Source organism: Cervus elaphus, chromosome 6 (assembly GCF_910594005.1).
Source record: "Cervus elaphus chromosome 6, mCerEla1.1, whole genome shotgun sequence".
In the NCBI taxonomy this organism is placed as follows: Eukaryota; Metazoa; Chordata; class Mammalia; order Artiodactyla; family Cervidae; genus Cervus; species Cervus elaphus.
Genome location: NC_057820.1, coordinates 13,173,679 through 13,194,707, shown reverse-complemented (window position 1 = coordinate 13,194,707; position 21,029 = coordinate 13,173,679). Strand labels below are relative to the sequence as shown.

General features: G+C 46.7%; 1 protein-coding gene across 3 annotated transcripts in view; it reads right to left on the bottom strand.

The window, feature by feature from the left end:
• Positions 1 to 6,951: 6,951 nt before the first annotated feature.
• The window catches only part of STK32B (serine/threonine kinase 32B), a 373,746-nt gene continuing 359,668 nt past the window's right edge, over positions 6,952 to 21,029 (bottom strand). For all 3 annotated transcript variants that reach the window (XM_043906203.1, XM_043906205.1, XM_043906206.1), the window contains one exon: positions 6,952 to 8,830. In XM_043906203.1, the coding sequence (XP_043762138.1) occupies positions 8,698 to 8,830 (133 nt within the window). In that variant the 3' untranslated portion in view covers positions 6,952 to 8,697. The remainder of the gene's footprint in view (positions 8,831 to 21,029) is intronic.

Sequence of the window (21,029 nt, the reverse complement as noted above, 5' to 3'; positions counted from 1 at the left end):
GTGGTTGTACAAATAGATTCTTAGAATGAGGACAATGCCAGGGTTCAGTCTCTATGCCTGGAAAGGTCTGAGTGTTACTCACCACTCTCCCTGCAGAGAGGAAAGACTTAGCAGGTTGTGGGTGTTGGGGGATGGAGAATAAACATGAAGTGCAGAGATGCTGAGAGGGAAATCCATTAATCATGTTTGTCCATGATTACCCGGGAAGAAGCAGCTGCTTGTTATTTGTGACGGTTAGTAATTAAACATGAGAGAGGCCCCGCCATGATCTCATGTTTGAGGTCAGAAGAGGAAATGGGACAGACAGCGAACAGTGACAGGCACAGTGCGTGGGCTGACTCATCAAAGTGACAGCTAATTGCTAAGCATGGCCAGGCTGGGCGCCACGGTGGGCGTGTCTGCACTCCTTACATCTCCACGTAAGGCAGCTCTGTGCTGGGGGCAGGGGTGGGCAACTAGATAGAGCCCACCTTGATGGAGTTCAGAGTCTGGATTGGGGTGGGTGAGACACATAACCATAACTGTGCTACTGAGCTCAGGTTTGGCTGCTTGTTGCTCAAAAGCTAATAATTCTAGAGGCAAGTGTCAGTAGAAAGGAAAGGTGCTTAAATCAGAAAAGATGGCAGTCTGGGGAGAAGGTGGACTCACGTCCAGAGGACAGCTCTGAAGACTCTGCTCAGCCATGGCAGTTTTTAAAGGGAAAAATGGGGGCAAGAATCTGAACCATCAAGGCAGGAGGTTGAGTTCTGCATCCTTCTCTACTGCATGCAGACTGGTAGACTCTCTTTCAGATGTTATCTTGCCCATGTGATCTACTTTCAGGATTCCTTAAGGGGCTGTTGCAGGGTAGAGAGCTAATCCTTCTTTCCTGGATTCTTCATTCTTCTTTTTAATCTAAGGAAAGAGGCAACAGGCTAGACAAGGCATGTTGTGTATTCAGGAAAGGGTAACTCGGGGGAGTTAGTTTCGATTGCTTAGTGATTGCATTCCTTTACTTAGGTTTTTAAGGTTAGAGAAGATAGCAATGGGTAAATGCTGCCGCTGCTAAGTTGCTTCAGTCATGTCCGACTCTGTGCGACCCCATAGATGGCAGCCCACCAGGCTCCGCCGTCCCTGGATTCTCCAGGCAAGAACACTGTGGAGTGGGTTGCCATTTCCTTCTCCAATGCATGAAAGTGAAAAGTGAAAGTGAAGTCGCTCAGTTGTGTCTGACTCTTAGCAATCCCACGGACTGCAGCCCACCAGGCTCCTCCGTCCATGGGATTTTCCAGGCAAGAGTACTGGAGTGGGGTGCCATTGCCATCTCCATGGGTAAATGAGAAAGGAGCAAAAGAGCTACTGTCAACTGGTCTAGTGTGGTAAATGTTACCAGAGTCAAACTGCCTAAAGCAGACACTATATGCAAAGGGGTCCTGGGAGCACTTGCAGCACAGAGAGGAAGAAAAAAGAAACAGAGTGACTTTCAGCGATATTCAACTGGGAAGGGGTCACTGACAAGGGTCTACAGTTGAGGAAAAGCCCAGTAGTCAACTCATGAGGACAAAATGGACCATAGATTTCTCCGCAAATTCTTCTTCTCCATGGGGGAGTTCATGGGGCTGGATTGCCTGTGATCAAGACAAGGGTGCACTCTCAGTCTGCCTACCTAATGTCTGAGGTGTGTTTACTGGATCACAAGAGGTCAGCAAACCTTTCCCCCAAAAGGGCCAGATGACAAATATTTTCAGCCTTGCAAGCAATCTGATTCATGTGGCAAATACTCGATTCTGCAGTTTGTAGTTTGAATGCAGCTGTAGACACACAGAAGCAAATGGGTGTGGCCAAGTTGGCCTGAGAACAGAAGGGTCTAGATCCTTGTTACTCCAGGCATGGTCCCTGGTCCAGTAATATCAGCATGCCCTGGAAGCTTGTTTGAAGTGCAGAATCTCAGGCCCCACTGGGGCCACCTGAATTAGAATCTGCTGCTCACAAGGATTGTTCCTGAGACTTCCACATATATCACTACTGTGTAGAGTGATCGCATCTTTGTCATCTGTAGAATGGAGAGATAATTCATATACCCAGCACATTGGGTGGTGTGAGAATTCTAAGTGTTCACAGGCTGACAATGCCAAGAGACCACTCTCCATGGGTCTCTTGTGTCAGTGCATGTCTTCTAAGTGAGAAGGATGGCCCTGTTGTTCTAGAAGATCTTCTCAAGGATGTTTGTGCAGCAACTTGACTGATGGAGACCGTGCCTCCTTTGGGGCAAAGGGCTAGTGTGCTTCCTATTATAAAACATCCGGGTTCCCTGACCTTAGGGTCCCTCTTGTGTGATGTACTCCACTGCATGTGCGGGTGTGCTGGCCTTCTTCAGAGTATCTTGAGGGAAATGGGATACCAAAGGACTTGCTGATGCTCTGATACTACTGTGGTTGTTCATAATAGTAATAAAGTCCTCTGATGACTCAGGAGTCTCTTGACACACCTCCCTTTCCTGAAAGAAAGGAAGTTTCCTGGATGGATCAAGGTCAAGGAACCCGTCAAGCGTTCTAGGCAACTTCTCCCTTCAACTCCCTTTGCTTTTAATTCCACAAGAAAGGAAGGATGGGTAGCATTTGCCTTTCCTTGGCCTCTGTCCTTGGCTGCTTCCTGGGAATCTCTTGTAGGATGCTCAAGGTCAGAAGTGCTAGGACTGTGCCCTGATTCAGAGATTCCATCCCCTGGCCATCTTCTTCCTCCCTTCTAGAGCGAGTGGCTACAGACTGGAAAATGTTTTTAACCTGGGTCACAGTAGTGTGGAAATGGTACGGAGCATCACATCAGAGCTGGAAGCTGGCTGCTGTGCCCCCAAGAAGATTCTCTTCCAGGTGCTTTTCCTGGTAGGAGACAGAGTCTCCTTGTAGGAACAAGTGGCAGGGTGACTCCAGAATCCCTACAGAGCAGGGACTCAGGATGCCAGTCTGGAGGGATAGGAGATTTGCTTTAAAACTGCTTTTGTTTAGCAAGCACCTTCTGCTTAGCTAAAGAGCACCTTTATGGGGTGATTTTGTGATTCTAAGAGAGAATGGGAAGGACTCCCAAGCCCACCCTGTGGGGTCACCGCTCTGTAATAGAAAGTTCATGAAGTTTGAACTTCAGTAGACAGTTCAAATCTTGACTCTACCACCAACTAGGTAAGTGGCCTCAGGCAAATTATAGGTCCTCCAAAGAGTTTGTTTTGTTCATCTCTAAAATGCACATACTGCATAGAATTAAAATCATGTCAAGTTCCTGGCAGAAAGTGGGCCTGGAATAAGCTCTGGCCTCTCTTGGGACTCCTGGGGGAGAAGCAGGCTGGAGCTCTGCCCACTGAGTTCCCTCCATGCCTGATCTTTGTTGTGGCTTCTGGGAAGGTCACAGAGATGGAGGGCTTACAAAGAGGGTAGGTGATGGAGACTGTTGTCTGCAGAGCTCAGCTTGGACAATTTGTGGGAAGAGCTTCATAAGGTGGGAAGAGATGCCTTGCTTGGTGAGAACTATGGCTTTGCATGGCGCTCCATGAGAGCATATGCACACCTTCAACCAGAGCCCCAAAGTTGGCCTTCATAACTGCTGCTTGAGAAAGGCAGAGCAGGAATTGCCAGGCCCTGCTCATTGGTGCAGAAACTGACATTCAACAATGTAACATGCTGAGAGCCTGCCAGTGATTCCACACAGTGAATGGTGGGGCTGTGATTTGAAGTCAACTCTCCCACCCCAAAGAATCTCTTGCTGGGCCAGTACCAGATCGGGTGGGCTTGTGCCCACTCCAGAGAGGACCAGCGTGTCCAGTGGGGAGCAGCCTCCCAGCCATCCTTGGAGACGTGGGGATGTGGAAACCACTGCCTGATTTCTGTGCAGGCCAAGGACCCTGGAAAGGGAAGTGGACCAACCTATGATGGGAACTGAGGTGAGTCTGATGGATGGGGGTCCCTAAAGGAAGCTGAAAGATAAGACCTGGCAAGGGGGCTGGGGGGGTCAGGAGGCAGGGACCCAGGGACAGTCTGTCACTGTATGACACCTTCCCAGGACCAGTCACATCTTGTACTTTCAGAAGGTGAGGGAGGAGGCTGAAGGGCAAGAACTGAGTTGCCTGCAGCTCAAGAGCTCTGCGTTGGAACCACCATTAAAAGAGCTGATTATAACAAGTCCGAACTGTGTCTCTACGGGCTGGAAAGAGAGAAAGGGGTGGACGCCAATGTTCTGGCAGAACCGTGGAGGTCATTCACGGTGGCCAGGAACCATGATGGTCAACACAGCAGAGAAGTGACAACAGCTGTGGGCACCGAGGCTTCATAGGGACTCCCCTTTTCCGCACTAGTGGGGAGGGGCCCTTCTGGTTAATGTGAAAGTACTCTGTGGTCACTCAAGCAAATCTGAGCCAATTCTGGGCAATATAATGACTAATTCTGTTAGTAAGTGGGAAGGGACTTCAAGCATGTGGCTTGGAGTTTACTATTACTATGAAAGTGAAAGTGAAAGTCACTCAGTCATGTCTGATTCTTTGCAACCCCATGGACTATACAGTCCATGGAATTTTCTTTCCTTTTTTTATTTTTTTGGCTTCAACCTAGCCTTTATTAAACAACTGTTCGGTGCCGCTCTTCAGAGACAAGCAGGAAGGAAAACAAGACTCCGAGACGGGAAGCAACCTGCCCAAAGTCACTCAGCTAGTAACTGTTACAAGCAAGACACAAAACCTTCGGACTCCGGAGGCAGCTCTTACTACCAGAGCGCTGGCCAAGGAGTAGCCGAGGCCTGAAGTCGGGCGCAGTTTCTTCCTCTCGGCAAGACTGCCTCTAACCAAGCCTGTTTCTCCATCTGTACAACGGGGCCACAGACTTTCTGAGGAAGGCTACCAGAACTCTGAAGAACTCGAGGTCTCGAGGGTGTTCCTCATACCTTTCTAATAGGCTACTCCACTCTCCCGCCACCCTGAAGAAACTGCCGCGGGTTCCAGTCCATGGAATTTTCCAGGCCAGAATACTAGAGTGGGTAGCCTTTCCCTTCTCCAGGGGATCTTCCCAATCCAGGGATCGAACCCAGGTCTCCCTCATTGCAGGTGGATTATTTACCAGTTGAGCCACAAGGGAAGACCAAGAATACTGGATTGGGTAGACTATTCCTTCTCCAGTGGATCTTCCTGACTCAGGAATTGAACTGGGGTCTCCTGCATTGCAGGCAGATTCTTTACCAACTGAGCTATGAGGGAAGCCCATTACTTTTACTATAAATGTGAGTAATTTTTACTTATTGGCACGAGAAGACTGAAATACATTTCAACGGAGATAGAAAAGCCCTGTCAGTGTTACCAGTTTACAGCTTGTCTGTCCCGTGCCTTAATCTCAAATCATCAGGTGACTCCTCATGCAAGTTCTTGGGCACATATTTCTTTTATCAGATTGCTTTCCTGACAACTGGCCTGGGGCTCTGCACTCTGGGAATGGGGGTTTGGATGAGGGAGGAGGGAAAATTCATCTGAAACTTGAAACTCAGGTGATATGTCTCTAAAGGGGATGGGAGAGGGACTGGGCACTTCACTGGTGGGTCAGGGAGAGGCAGCTTCTGGGAAACCACTGGGACAGGGAGAGAAAAAAAAAAGGCCTGGGAGATGGCAGTGGGGTCAGGTGGCTGCCAAAAGCAAGCTTCACCCACTTGGAGAGTTTGTGTTGGACTTGCTTTTATCTCATTCATCCCCAATTTATTAGCTGTTGTTGGTTAGTTGCTAACTTGTGTCCTCCCCTTTTGCAACCCCCTGGACTGTAGCCCACCAGCTCCTCTGTCCATGGGATTCTCCAGACAAGAATACTGGAGTGGGTTGCCATTTCCTTCCCCAGGGGATCTTCCTGACCCAGGGATCAAACCCAGCTCTACCTACATTTGCAGGTGGATTCTTTACCACTGGTCCACCTGGGGAGCCCCAATAAATGATTGCCTCCTGTGAAATAGGTGCTTTCAGGACTGCACGTGGGAAGTGTGAGGAGGTAGGCAAGAGAACCTGACCTCTCTTAGGGGTTTGGGGAAAAAGAGGATGCATCATGGTTGAAGGTAACCCTGTCATGCAGTTGGCAAAATCATAGCTGTAAGAAAGTCACAGAAAATGTGTGAGGGGGTGTGTGTGCGGAAGACGATATCTGACTTGGGTCAGGGCTGCCATGAGACCCAGGAGGCATCACGGAGGGGGTGGAATTGGCCCATGAAAGTCACGTATTTTGAAATGCCGATGTTGAGATGGGGGCTGAAAGGGGTCCCAGGTAGCAGAGGCAAGTCGGCAAAAGCAGGGAGGTGGCAAGTTAAGGAATCTGTAACAGTAAAGCAGATACTGTTCATCTGCACCCATGTGTGTGCTGTCAGGGCTTCCCTGGTGGCTCAGAGGTCAAAGCGTCTGCCTGCAATGTGGGAGACCTGGGCTCGACCCCTGGGTCGGGAAGATCCCCTGGAGAAGGAAATGGCAACCCACTCCAGTATTCTTGCCTGGAGAATCCCATGGACGGAGGAGCCTGGGAGGCTACAGTCCACGGGGTCGCAAAGAGTCGGACACGACTGAGCGGCGTTTGAGTGGTAATTTGAGGAAACTTTAAGAGTGTTTCTCTTTAGGTGGAGAATTTTCTGTATTTTCCTCTATTAAATAGGTTGTATCTTTGCGTGTGTGAAATAACGATGAGATGATGACAGTGATGATGATGGTGATGGTGGTGCTTATAGTGGCAGTGATGATGGTGATGGTAATGATGATGGTGGTGATGATAATGTGAATTGTGATCGGGTTGGACTGAGCCTTAAATTGCCAAGCTTGGTTTTATTCTGTGGGCAAAGGAAACACGTCACTGACTTGATATACTCCCTATGTCCCTGCCCCCAGTTTCTTATGTTCCTCACTAAATTTGACTCTTAGGGGACATTGCCCATCTCACCCAACCATGAATAAGAACAAAGTTGTAAGAAGGAATCTCCAAGAAATAGTTTATTCTGAAGAAGGAACAAGGCTGACTTGAACAGAGCCAGGAAATCCAGTGTCTCGGGCTACTTCCAGCTCCTGCCCCTAATTCATGAACTCAGTCCAGTGAGACACCCTCAGTTTAGCCACGGTCACAGTAAGAGAAGCAGCCTGGTTATTTCCTGCAGGGGACAGGATGGTGCCCACAGGGAACAAAGAATGAAAAGTGTACAAAAAAGTGGACACGTGGACAATACCATCTAGAAACAGCCTGGGTTTGAAGGAGGAAAACAATGATCATGTCTTTCCTTTTTTCAAATAAAAACATAAACTAGTGATATATGAAAATGTCCCTTAAGAAATCTAAGAGATTTATGATGTAAACAGTGAAGGTTGGATGAAAAATAAAAACACAGCTGAACTTTTCACAGGAATGCACAAATATCAGAGACTCCAGAAAGATGAGTTCAAAGAATCTAAAACACCAGGCTTGTTTCTACAGAAAACTGACCTGCCCAATGAGTGAAACAGGAAAGTTTCTTGAAATTATGTTGATTATAAGGTTGACCAAAAACTGCTACAAAGTAGTTTGGGTATGTCCCACACAGGATCTTAATTAACCTTTTAACAACCCCAGGGGTTAGTTTTTTTAAACCCTATTTTAAAACAAGAAAACTGACACTGAAGTGATTAGTGATTGCCTGAGGTCTTCCGGTTAGTAAACAGCAGGGCTGGATTCTGATCACAGTCCTGATTCCAAGTCTAAGCTTTATTCCTGGTTGCTAAAAGCATCTCCCAATTCAAAAACAAAGTGCTCCCTGAACAGATCATCAAGTAGTTTGCTCTTAGCGTGAGCCCACCATCCTCCTAGCGTAAACTTTCTAACCAACTGGGCTCCCTAGTTTATCAGTGTGGAGCAGCCTCCTTGATGGCAATTGGAGACCCTCTTTAAGATGGTGCTGATGATATGATGTCACCCCTTCCAGGAAAGGAAACTTGCATGGAGACAGAGACTCAGAGTTCTGCCCTGGGACTGGGTTTTGGGAGGAACTCTGCTGACACTCTTTAAGGGTGATCAATGGTCATTGACTTGACCTTCTGAAAGGGCATCTTCCTGCCATCCCAGCACTGGGGATGGGGTGGGAGTGGAGACCTGCTGCAATTAAAGGTGGGCACAGTGGCAGGCCAACTTAGAACGTCAGAAAGACTGGCCTGGCAGAGGAGGCAAAAGAGGACACTTCCGGTTTTGCTCCAGGATTGGGGGATCGTGTTTCCATAGGCAGGGAAAATGCATCAGACGATTAAGGGCTGCATTTTAAAAAGTATGCTCTGAAGACCCAGGGTAGACCGAATTGCAAAGTTGTGAATGTCTAGTTGCTTTAGGGGATGGGAGTGCACTCCAAATATTAGGGTTCTATTTCACCTGTATAAATAATGTCATAAATGTCAAAGGTTCTGCATGTCCACTACCCAATTGGATTCTTCTGATAACTTTGTAATCAGAGGTGGGGCATAGAGCTGTGTAACCCCTTTGACAGATGTGGAAAACTGAGGCAGTGAAAGGGCAAGGCTTGTCCACAGATGTGCCAGGAATGAGCTGGGCAGCTGGGACCAGAACCCAGGCTCCCCCGCTCTGAGCCCAGGGCTTTCTGCATCTGATGTTATTTGGGGTGAGACGGGGACCGTCGCGGCACAGAGAGGGGCTTTCGGTGGGCAGGGCAGAGGTGTGTGCAGTCCCGCTGGAAGCCGCAGGTGGTGGCTTAGCTGCTGCAGCCACGAGAACAGGCATGGGCCAGAATGTTGTTGTTACACCCGTCCTGGAGCTTGCCCTGGGCCTGGCTCCCGGCTCGGCCTTCCGTGTCCGAGAGATGGCCACCCTGTTGCTTCCTCAGCCTGCAAACAAGCACAGCACAGACCCAGTTAGCGATGCGGAGGGGGGATGTCCAGGGACAGAGGGGAACCAGGGAGACCAAGGAGACTTGCAGGAGCAGAATGCTGTGTCTGGGAGCCCGCAGGCTGGGTCCACACCCAGCTCAGGTGGCTCTGATGAGTTACTCAACCCCCAAAGCCTCAGTTTCTTTATCTGTAAAATGGAAATAATAATTCCTACCTCGTGGCTCCTTGTGAAATCCACAGGAGATCATGTATGTAATTTCCAAGTTCACACAGTAGGTAGAAGGTGAGCCTCACACATCATTCATGCATATATAAGTAGTGAATGCCCACCGGTGGACCAGCCATCATGCCCAGGAGCAGAGGAAGTCCTGGCCAGAAAAACAGTCAGTGTCTCTGTCCTCATCAAGTTTACCACCTGACGGGGAGATGGATATTGATCAAATTATCTCACAAAGATAATTATAGGGGACTGGAATGTAAAAGTAGGAAGTCAAGAGACACCTGGAGTAACAGGCAAATTTGGCCTTGGAGTACAAAACGAAGCAAGGCAAAGGCTAACAGAGTTTTTCCAAGAGAACGCACTGGTCATAGCAAACACTCTCTTCCAACAACACAAAAGAAGGCGCTACACATGGACATCACCAGGTGGTCAATACCGAAATCAGATTGATTATATTCTTTGCAGCCAAAGATGAAGCAGCTCTATACAGTCAGCAAAAACAAGACCGGGAGCTGACTGTGGCTTGGATCATGAACTCCCTATTGCCAAATTCAGACTTAAATTGAAGAAAGTAGGGAAAACCACCAGACCATTCAAGTATGACCTAAACCAAATCCTTTACAATTGTATAGTAGAAGTGACAAACAGATACAAAAGATAGATTATCAGATTATCAGATTAGATCTGATAGACAGAGGGTCTCAAGAACTATTGACAGAGGTTCATGACACTGTACAGGAGGCAGGGATCAAGACCATCTCCAAGAAAAAGAAAAGCAAAAAGGCAAAATGGTTGTCTGAGGAGGCCTTACAAATGGCTGAGAAAAGAACAGAAGCTAAAGGCAAAGGAGAAAAGGAAAGATATACCCATTTCAATGAAGAGCTCCAAAGAACAGTAAGGAGAGATAAGAAAGCCTTCCTCAGTGATCAATGCAAAGAAATAGAGGAAACCAATAGAATGGGAAAGACTAGAGATCTCTTCAAGAAAATTAGAGATACCAAGGGAACATTTCATGCAAAGATGGGCACAGTAATGGACAGAAATGGTATGGACCTAACAGAAGTGGAAGATATGAATAAGTGGTAAGAATACACAGAAGAACTATACAAAAAAGATCTTCATGATCCAGATAACCACGATGGTGTGATCACTCACCCAGAGCCAGACATTCTGGAGTGCAAAGTCAAGTGGGCCTTAGGAAGCATCACTACCAACAAAGTTAGTGGAGGTGATGGAATTCCAGTTGAGCTATTCCAAATCCTATTAAGATGATGCTGTGAAAGTGCTGCACTCAACATGCCAGCAAATTTGGAAAACTCAACAGTGGCCACAGGACTGGAAAAGGTCAGTGTGAGGCTGTCACGGCTAATGCCATGGCAGGCAGCCTAGATTAGGAGTAGGCCTGGTTTCCTGGGGTAACATAATTATCAGGCCTCCTGGAGCCAGCCAATCAACATATGCCTAGCCAGAGAAAAGGGAACCTATCAGGGGAAAGCTGAAAGCCCCACGTAGGGCCAACAAAAATTACCTTGCAACTGTGTAACCAATCAGCTTCCGCCAACTACCCACTGTGTAACCAATCCGATTGTGCCAACTACCTGCTGCTTATTTTGACCTAATAAATACCCAAGAGAACTGGGGCTCGGGGCCTTTCGTCCTCACACTCCTGGTGAGGGCGGGAGGCCCTGGCTCGAGTCAGTAATAAATTCCCCTATTGCGAGTTGCATTGTTTCGAGGAGTCTTCTTTCCCAACCGGGGACTCGGACTACGGGCAGAACAGTCAGTTTTCATTCCAATCCCAAAGAAAGACAATGCCAAAGATTGTTCAAACTACCGCACGATTGTACTCATCTCACACGCTAGCAAAATAATGCTCAAAATTCTCCAAGCCAGGCTTCAACAGTACTTGAACCATGAACTTCTAGATGTTCAAACTGGATTTAGAAAAGGCAGAGGAGCTGGATATCAAATTGCCAACATCTGTTGGATCACAGGAAAAGTAAGAGAGTTCCAGAAAAACATCTACTTCTGCTTTATTGACTACACCAAAGACTTTGACTGTGTGGATCATCACAAACGGTGGAAAATTCTTAAAAGAGATGGAAATACCAGACCACCTGACCTGCCTCCTGTGAAATCTGTATGCAGGTCAAGAAGCAACAGTTAGAACTGGACATGGAACAACAAACTGGTTCCAAATTGGTAGAGGAGTACGTCAAGGCTGTATATTGTCACCCTGATTATTTAGCTTCTATGCAGAGTACATCATGTGAAATGCCAGGCTGGATGAAGCACAAGCTGGAATCAAGATTGCCCAGAGAAATATCAATAACCTCAGATATGCAGATGACACCACTCTTATGGCAGAAAGTAAAGAAGAACTAAAGAGCCTCTTGATGAAAGGGAGAGAGGAGAGTGAAAAGTTGGCTTAAAACTCAACATTCAGAAAACTAAGATCATGGCATCTGGTCCCATCACTTCATGGCAAATAGATGGGGAAACAATGGAAACAGTGAGCGGCTTTGTTTTTGGGGGCTCCAAAATGACTGCAGATGGTGACTGCAGGCATGAAGTCAAAAGACGCTTGCTCCTTGGAAGGAAAGCTATGATCAACCTAGACAGCATCCTAAAAAGCAGAGACATTACTTTGCCAACAAAGGTCTGTCTAGTTAAGGCTATGGTTTTTCCAGTAGTCATGTATGGATGGGAGAGTTGGACTAAAAAGAAAGCTGAGCACCGAAGAATTGATGCTTTTGAACTGTGGTGTTGGAGAAGACTCTTGAGAGTCTCTTGGACAGCAAGGAGATCCAATCAGTCAATTGTAAAGAAAATCAGTCCTGCATATTCATTGGAAGGACTGATGCTGAAGCTGAAACTCCAATACTTTGTCACCTGATGGGAAGAACTGACTCACTAGAAAAGACCCTGGTGCTGGAAAAGATTGAGGGCAGGAGGAGAAGGAGAAGACAGAGGATGAGATGGTTGGATGGCATCACCAATTTGATGGACATGAGTTTGAGCAAGCTCTGGGAGCTGGTAATGGACAGGGAAGCCTGATGTGCTGCAGTCCATGGGGTCTCAAAGGGTGAGACATGACTGAGTGACTGAACTGAATTTATCTCACAAAGAAATACCTGAACAGATAAGCACCCAGACTTACAAAATACTCCATGACAAACAGTGTTGAGGGCGTTTAATTCTTTAAAAAATTTTTTTCTTGAAGTATAATTGATCTGCGTCATGTTAGTTTCTGGTGTGCAGCAAAGTGACTCAGTTATATATCTCTACTTGTCTATTTATATGTTCTTTTTCATATTCTTTTCCATTGTGGCTTATCACAGGACATTGAATACAGCTGCCCTTGTCATTTATCTATTTTATGTGCAGTAGTTTACATCTGCTAATCCCAGCCTCCTAATTTATCCCTCCTCCCTTCCTTCTCCCTTTGGTAACCATAAGTTTATTTTCTATGTGAGTCTGTTTCCATTTTGTAAATAAATTCACCTGTGTCGTATTTTAGATTTCACATATAAGTGATATCATATGATATTTGTCTTTCTCTGTTTAACTTACTTCCCTTAGCATGATAATCTCTAGGTCCATCCATATTGCTGCAAATGGCATTTTCATTCTTTTTTATGGTTGAACAATATCCCATTGTGTGTGTGTGTGTGTGTGTGTGTATATATATATATGTATGTATGTATATACACTACATTTTCTTTATCCATTCATCTGTTGATAGACATTTAGGTTGCTTTTGTGTCTTGGCTATTGTAAATAGTGCTGCTATGAACACTGGGGTGTGGGGTTTTCTCTGGATATGTACCCAGTAGTGGGATTGCTAGATCATGTGGCAACTCTATTTTTAGTTTTTAAGGCTCCTCCTTAAAAATAGTGGCTGCACCAATTTACCTCGAGGGAGCAGGGATGTGAACACTGCATTTCCTAACAGCTGGCCACCTGGCTGCCTTCCACGTGACTGAGGAGGTCAACATCCTTCCCTTTCTGATCTCATCAAGTTCAGGATCATGCCCTAAACCACAGCTGTCACGGCGTGTAGATGGTTAGGCCAAAACATGAAGCTGAGACATTTAGGGAGGCAAAGAGAAGTCTAGACCAGGGAAGAGCTCAGCCCAAACCCTGGGTCTCAACACCAGCCACTCGAGTCAAGGGGCCAAGCTGTCTATCTTCTGAGCCTCAGTTTCCTGATCTGTCACTGGGGACTATATCACTTACTTGGCAGGAGGCTAAAGGGAATCAGAGAGGATGGACACGGAATATCTAGTACAGAGCTGGAAATAATCATATTACTAGAGTTATACCTCATTCTGAAAGACACGGGTTTCAGCCAGAACGTAACTTTTACATTAGTATGTTCTGTCTGACGGAGTGCAGGACTACTGCTTGATTTAAACGAAAGAGTTGCTTCACCCAACAAACTTCTGTGTGTGCTTCTCACGTGCAGAGCACTGTGGATGACTCTCAGATGAACACACACACAGCCTCAGATGGATCACAGTTTGTGTGTGTGTGTGTGTATGGTGGGGATGCTGTGTGTGTGTATGTGTGTGGTGTGTATGATGGGGATGCTCTGTGTGTGTGTGTGTGTGTGTGTGTGATGGGGATGCTCTGTGTGTGTGTGTGTGTGTGTGTGTGTATTATGGGGATGCTGGCTGTGTGTGTGTGTATGATGAGGACATTGTATGTGTGTGTGTGTATATATTATGGGGATGCTGTATGTGTGTGCGTGTGTGTGTGTGTGTGTGGTATGTATTATGGGGATGCTGTGTGTGTGTATGTGTATTATGGGAATGCAGGCTGTGTGTGTGTGTATGATGAGGATATTGTATGTGTGTGTGTGTGTATTATGGGGATGCTGTGTGTGTGTGTATGTGTGTGTGTGTGGTGGGGACACTTAGTGTTTGGAACCATGCTAGTATTTGAGCAAGTCCTTCAGCCAATGAGGAAATACCAGCAGCAACACAGTGGTTTATGAGAGAGGGAATTTGGTGGCTAACGCCTCCTGTCCTTTGTCTTCTTGCAGGAACGAGGACCAGGTATGCAGTCCATCTGCCTCTGAGGCTTGCACCCTCCAGGTGGGACAACTGGGAAAGGCAGTCAGGATAAAACACATCACCCTAGTGGAGGAGGGGTGAGGACCAAGGGGACAGAGCTGGGATCTAAAGGACACAGTGGGCAGGGAGGGGAGAGTCTAGGGGGAGGGAAGGGGTGGTTGGATTTCTTCTGCAAGGCTGGGATTGTCTGAGAATCTTGCTCCTGTTTTCTTATTCCCTCCCATTCAATCAGAGAGACTCTCTCAGGCATCTCTGGAGAGAAAATCAGATCAGAAATAGGGAAAACTCAAATGACTAAGAAACCTATGGAAGTGAAAAGGAAATTGTTTTACTTACAAAGTAGGACATCACTGTTTGGTTCACATCTGTAATGTTGCATAATTCTCTAGGTATATTGCAAGATAAAGATGAATGCAATTAAGATTTTCTTTCAAGTACCCAAACATAGCATAGATAGCATTACTATCTCTAGACTTCTGTACTCTCTGATTATAATGCAAAATAAAGCTTCAAAAGCTGCATAATAAAGAATGGAGCGTATGGAAGAGGGAGCCGCCGGAAGGGAGAGATGGAGTCTGAAGTATCGTGTAGATCAAGGAAGGCTTCTTGCAGGAGGCAGCTTTTGAGCTGGGCTTTAAGGATTGGTGTGGAATGTGGGTAGCTGGAGGGAGGGAGGAAATTTGAAATGAAAGGACACCAGTGCAGCAAGGCACAGAAAGTTAAAAAAAAAAATTCCAGGGTGGATCAGAGTCTTTTCTGGAGCTGTGTAGTTTCAGCCACTTCAGCTCCTCCTCTTGGACAGAGCTGTTTTAAAGAGAACTGGCTCTTTCAAGTCTCCCCACTTCTATGGAGGGTCGTATGTGGAACAATATGACCTGAGAGCTGGGGGCCTCGAACAGCAAATAAATGAGATGTGAGTCACGCTGCTTGCAACATACCACCAGGCTCAGTGTGAGATGAGGAGACAGAACCAAGAAGGACAGACCCTCTCTAGACACCCACCATCCCCCTACAGGCCTACAGAACTGGATTCTGATCTAGTTCTGGGAGGCTCCAAAGCCTGCCTTCTTCCCTCTGAATCTACAGTCCCACCCACCTACCAACAATTCACCATCCATCTACCCATCCACTTTCTCTTCACCTATCCATATGTTCTACTCCACCCATCCATCCATCCAAATGTCCAACTATCTGTCCCACTCCACCCCTAGTGTCCACTCCTACTCACCTAACTGTCCCCCCATCCACTTACTTATTCACCTACCCATCCATGCACCTCCTATATAGAAATCTATCTACCTCATCCATTCATTATCCATTCATTCATCAATACATCTCTTCATCCACCCATCAGCTCATCATGTATCTAGACTCACCTGTCCATCAATTCACTATCTACCCCATCCATTGATTCCCCCAGAGACCCCCTATTTACCCATCCACCCACACAGCTACCTCCCATCTATCACCTGTTCATCTTCTATCCATCCAGCCATCTATCCATCCACCACCCTTCTGTCTATTCATTCATCCATCTACTCCCATATTTCCATTCATCTGATCAATCATCTGATCTACCTATTACTCCCATATCCTTCCACTCATTCTTTCCACCAGCTATGTGTGTGCCAGGCTCTATGTGCCAGACTCACAGTTGAGGCTTGGGAGCAGAACAGACAGCAAACAGTGAATGTTCACTGTGATGAAGTCTCTGCCAGAGGAGGCAGTATGGCCTGGCATTCAGGGCCTGGGCTTAGAGCCAGCCTATCTCATTCTGTCCCCGAGTCTGCCACTTACTAGTCACATGACTTTGGGAGACTAGATTCAAACCCAGGTCTGCCTATCTCCAAGGCTCCTGCTCTTTCCACTGAATCTCATGCCTTTCAATCTGGATCTGGGACGGGAGAGCGTGGAATGATTTTGCCATGCTCTGGAGAAATTAGAAAGGCTCAGTTTGCTCAAATAGAAACCCAGGAACCAAGACAATGATGTAAAACCATATGGTTGGCCCCAAGAGCTCACTTCCATGACTAGCCCAGAGCCCAGTTATCTATATTTCAGGAGGAAATGAAAAAGGATTTTACATATCTTAGTAGATGTAGCCCAAGTCTACTGATGCAAATTGGCTAGTTATCTCTGCAATGGCAGGAACATTTAATTTTCTCAGCCAACTTTATCAAATTAATTGTCAGTTTTGTGACCAGAATTCTGAGTGATGAATGTGAATACTCTCAACGTCCCAAACTCAAGCATTAATTGTCAGAAGGAAGTGCTCTGTGATGGAGACCCTCGATTAACGAGAACAGGACACATTAAAATTCGTCGTAATATGGGCTGGAGGCATTTTTCAAAGGCAAAGCACTGCATAGGACGAGAAGAAAATGGTTAGCAATCAAACTAATTTCAAACCAAGCTCTTTCACACCCCGAGGATGCAGTCAGATTAATACCAACATTGATCTACAGCCTCAAATCCTAGGTGCGGCCTGGCTTCCTGGTTCAGAGTGAGCAGCTCTCCTTTGTGCTGGGTGCTTCAAAAAGGAAAACACTTCAAGTACTGCCACACCTGTTCATATCACTTCACTGGCTATATGTGTCCATAACTGTGTGGCATCTTGGAGTATCCATGTGGCGTGGTGGGAGAATGCAGTCTTTGGAATCACATAGAGTTCAATCAGGATCCCAGCTTTGCTGTGAGTGGCTGAGGGACCTGGGGGAACTCACCCAACTTCCTGAAGCCTCTCGTTCCTCACCTGTAACACAGCCACAATACCACCTCTTTAAAGAAGGTGAACAAATGCATAGTATCTACCTGCCTGGAACAGGCACTTTATAAAGGGCAGGGGTTTTTATGATGACGATTGCAGTGTGGATGTGTGATGCATGCGTACTCAGTCGTGTCTGATTCTTTGCAATCCCATGGACTGTAGCCCACCACGCTTTTCTGTCCATGGAATTCACCAGGCAAGAATACTGGAGTGGGTTGCCATTTCATCCTCCAAAGGATTTTCCCAACCCGGGGATTGAATCTGCATTTTTTTTGCCTCCTGCATTGGCAGGCAGATTCTTTACCACTACGCCACCTTTCTTTGTTATTGATTGCAGTGTGGAGATACTCCCTTTTCACAGATGGAGAAACTGAGGATCAGTAAGTCAAGTTTAACTTCCTGTGGTAGTTCTGATGAATGTTTCCCAGCAAAGAGGCCCCCACAGATGGCTCCATTCTGGGGGGTCAAGGAGGGAGACACAGAAAAGTGCAGGGTACTGGAATGGGGTGCACATAGAGTGGCGGAAATCCAGTCGCACAAGTCGCAGTGGGATCCAGAGGGGTCTGCAAACCAGGAAAGGCTGGGCATGGAACTCGTGCCTGGAACCGGGTCTCCAACCTGGTTGCTGGTCTCCCCTCCTCTGGGAAAGGGCCACAGCATGCCATCTGTAACCTTGCATCAGCCGGCCGGGGGCAGGTGCCCAGACAATGTGTGCTGGAAAGCTGGGCAGGTGGATGCAGGAATAGACGCCCAGCCAGGTTTCCGCTGCTCATCAGCCACCTGTTTGCACAGGTTGGCAGGCTCTGTCTCAACACACTGAGGGGGAAAGGAAGCCAGTCCCAACCGAATGGAGTAACAGGGTATCCTCGCTGGACAAGAATTCATGACCACTGGCAGAACTGGTGAGCTCACAGACCTTGTGGATGACAGTTTGCATGAGTCAAATTGGAGCTTTATCTCTTGTGGCCAAGGGAGTTGAGATAGGTTGCTATTTTGTGTGTATATGTAAGTGCTGGTTTAAAAATTAAGGCAAAATGATGTCTGACATGGCACTTAACTGACACAGTACTATATTGGCCTGGTAATTTTGTGTATAATAAATATTACTAGCAAACATTTGGGCAGTGCTGACTGATCGTGTAGGGAGGGTGTTAAGGGCTTAACATCTGTTCACTCACTGGTCCATACGACCGTCTTTCACATGGGGTAGGTTTTAACACACCCTTCCCTGCTGGCTCAGACAGTAAAGAATCTGCCTACAATGTGGGAGACCCGGGTTTGATCCCTGGGTTGGGAAGATACCCTGGAGAAGGGAACGGCTACCCCCACTCCAGTATTGTGGCCTGGAGGATTCCACAGACAGAGGAGCCTGGCAAGCTACAGGTTGCGGGGTCGCGAAGAGTTGGACACAACTGAGCAATTTTCACTTTCACCACTTTACAGATGAGGAAACTAAGGCACTAGTATGAGGTCCGAGGTCACAGAGCAAACATGAATCAGGATTCAAAATCAGGCAGTCTGATCCCAGAGGCTGTGCTTTTAGCTATTACGTATAGTGCCTGTCTACGGTTAATAAGAACCAAAGAGTCAAAGTTACTGGAAAGTTCTGGAAGGGCATGCACCAACTTGAAAAACAGTTGTCTTTGGGGGATAGAAGATGGATATTGAAGAGAAGCAAACAGTCACCTGGTCTAATTGTTTGCACACTGCAAGAATCCCTTCTCTAGCATCCCTTGCACGGAGCCAGCCCGTCTTAACCCAAACCCCACTGCCCTCCTCCCCAGATAGTCCACTTCACTTGGGAACTGCTCACATCCTTAGAAACTTTTCCTTCACTTAGAATTGCAACTGAGAAATCTGTGGCCTGATAGCTCCTCCCCCTTGGCCTTTGGTGCACTTTCTGGAATTATTCAGATGATTCTAATCTTTCTCTTTCTAGGCATATACCTCCAATTCTTAAGAGCCCCCTGAACTAACCACCTTCCACTGTCCCCCAGGTTCACCCCACCCCACTCTCCACCTGCTCTCCAGCCTGGGAGTCTGACTTGTAGCTGCTGCTGCTGCTGCTAAGTTGCTTCAGTCATGTCCGACTAGGAATTGAATCAAAAGCTCCCAAGCTCTTTGGCTTCCAGGGCTTGACCCCTCAGGAGCCCTGGCAGAAATGAGAAGGAGCAAGGGCATTAAGTCTGGGCATCAAGTCCCCAGTCCTCTTCCTGTGCTGAACCCTGGGGCTGCTGGGAACCTTGGAAGGTCACTGCTCCAATCGGGGGAGCCTTCTGGATGGCCTCCCTCTCATCTCTTCAACCTCCCAGTGGGAACACCTTGCCTTCCCCAAAGCCACAGTTCACTTACTGCACAAGCCTCTATGATGCCCTTATAGCCACACCTTTGTAAAGGGTCCTTTGTAGATAAATTATCCTTGGAGAGTGTCTCCTCTGCAACTCTGACCGATACAACATCATTTTTAGCTCCCCATGAGATGTCTCTTCCTTAAGTAAAAGCTCAGTATAACTGGCTGTTCTACTTTCAAACCTCATCACTTATTGGGAAGATCACCTTGTATGCAACACTTATCTTGCAAATTCAATAACAGCCTTTGGCCAGAAGCATTAAAATTCTATTTTATCTGCTATTGCCTCAAGCAAAACCTATTTGAAGAAGTCTGAGGATGGAGTCAGCTGCACCCTGGGTGTGATATAGCAGAAAGGAGGGGATTATCTTATTAAGCATCCTCTCTCCATATATATATATATATATATATATATATATATATGGACCCCTTTCTCAAACAGATGAGCTCTGGGGGAAATAGAAGGGATGGCAGCCCCAGGTTTCTGAGTGATAGGGACTGAGATTCGTTGAGTTCATTCTTACTCAACACCTCCTCATTTAATACCTACACCCAGCCTTCCAGATAAAGTCCGGCAAATGACTCCTTCTCTGTAGCTGTCATGTGTGTGTGCTAAGTCACTTCAGTTGTGTCTGACTCTTTGTGACCCCATGAACTGTAGCCCGCTAGGCTCCTCTGTCCATGGGATTCTCCAGGCAAGAATACTGGAGTGGGTTGCCATGTCCTCCTCCAGGGGATCTTCCTGACCCAGGGATAGAACCTGAGTCTCATGTGTCTCCTGCAATGTAGGCAGATTCTTTACCACTGAGCCACCAGGAAGTCCTCTGTAGATGTCAATACTTACAAATCAAGGTCGTGGTGAGGATTTATTTTAGATAAAATGTAAATGTGTATAAAGCATCAAGCACAGTGCATGGCATGTAATGGAGTTTTAATATTCTAAAAAATGGTAACCTTATTTCACTTAACTGGCTAGCAATGAGATCTCCATTCCAGGGAGAAAATTAGACCACCACTTCCAACAACAACATTTACTCTAAAACAGATCACTGGCTCCTATTTATAGCTTTCAAAATTACACATAGCCTTATTTCACATAGGATTTATTAAGGCTTATAAATATTCATATAAAAATTAGGGTACCTCTTTTTGGCTAGAGAAAACTGACTGAAGGAAAAATAAAGATGGGCTTTTAAATGAGTTAAATCTGAGCAGACCAATGACCATATGCACTTTAGAGCAACATGATACAGGGTTGTATACAGTTGAGGCAATTTGTCAGGGTCTGTGTGTCTCCTTTGGCTGACTGAAAACTTGCCGCGTTTTATTTTCTGTGGCTGAGATGGATATGTCAGGATCAGTTACCCTTTTTTATCCAGCTGCAATTTCCTTTGACTGAGACCCCAGCGAAAAGGACAGAGGGCCCTGATTCCTGTGTGATTTCTTGATTTTGAGTTTTCATGGAACTAGAGTTTCCCTCCAGTCACTTTCCTCAGGGGCTGAAATTCCTCCCGCAGTTCCAGGCCACAGAGTTGATTTTCCCTGGCCATTTTCTTGTCCTTTGGAAAGGTGTCACTTTGCTTCCCATTTCTGGATTCCCAGAAAGCCTAGCCTTCACTAACTCAGTCGCCTGGCCCCTCTCTCCACTCTCCCTCAGACACATCACTGCAGTTACGCTTTTATCAGTTTCCCTGACCGTGAGACAGGCAGGAAGACATCTACGGATAGACCTGAGACGAGAACTGGGCGAGAAAGTGGCTGCGGGTCACCGTCCCCACCCT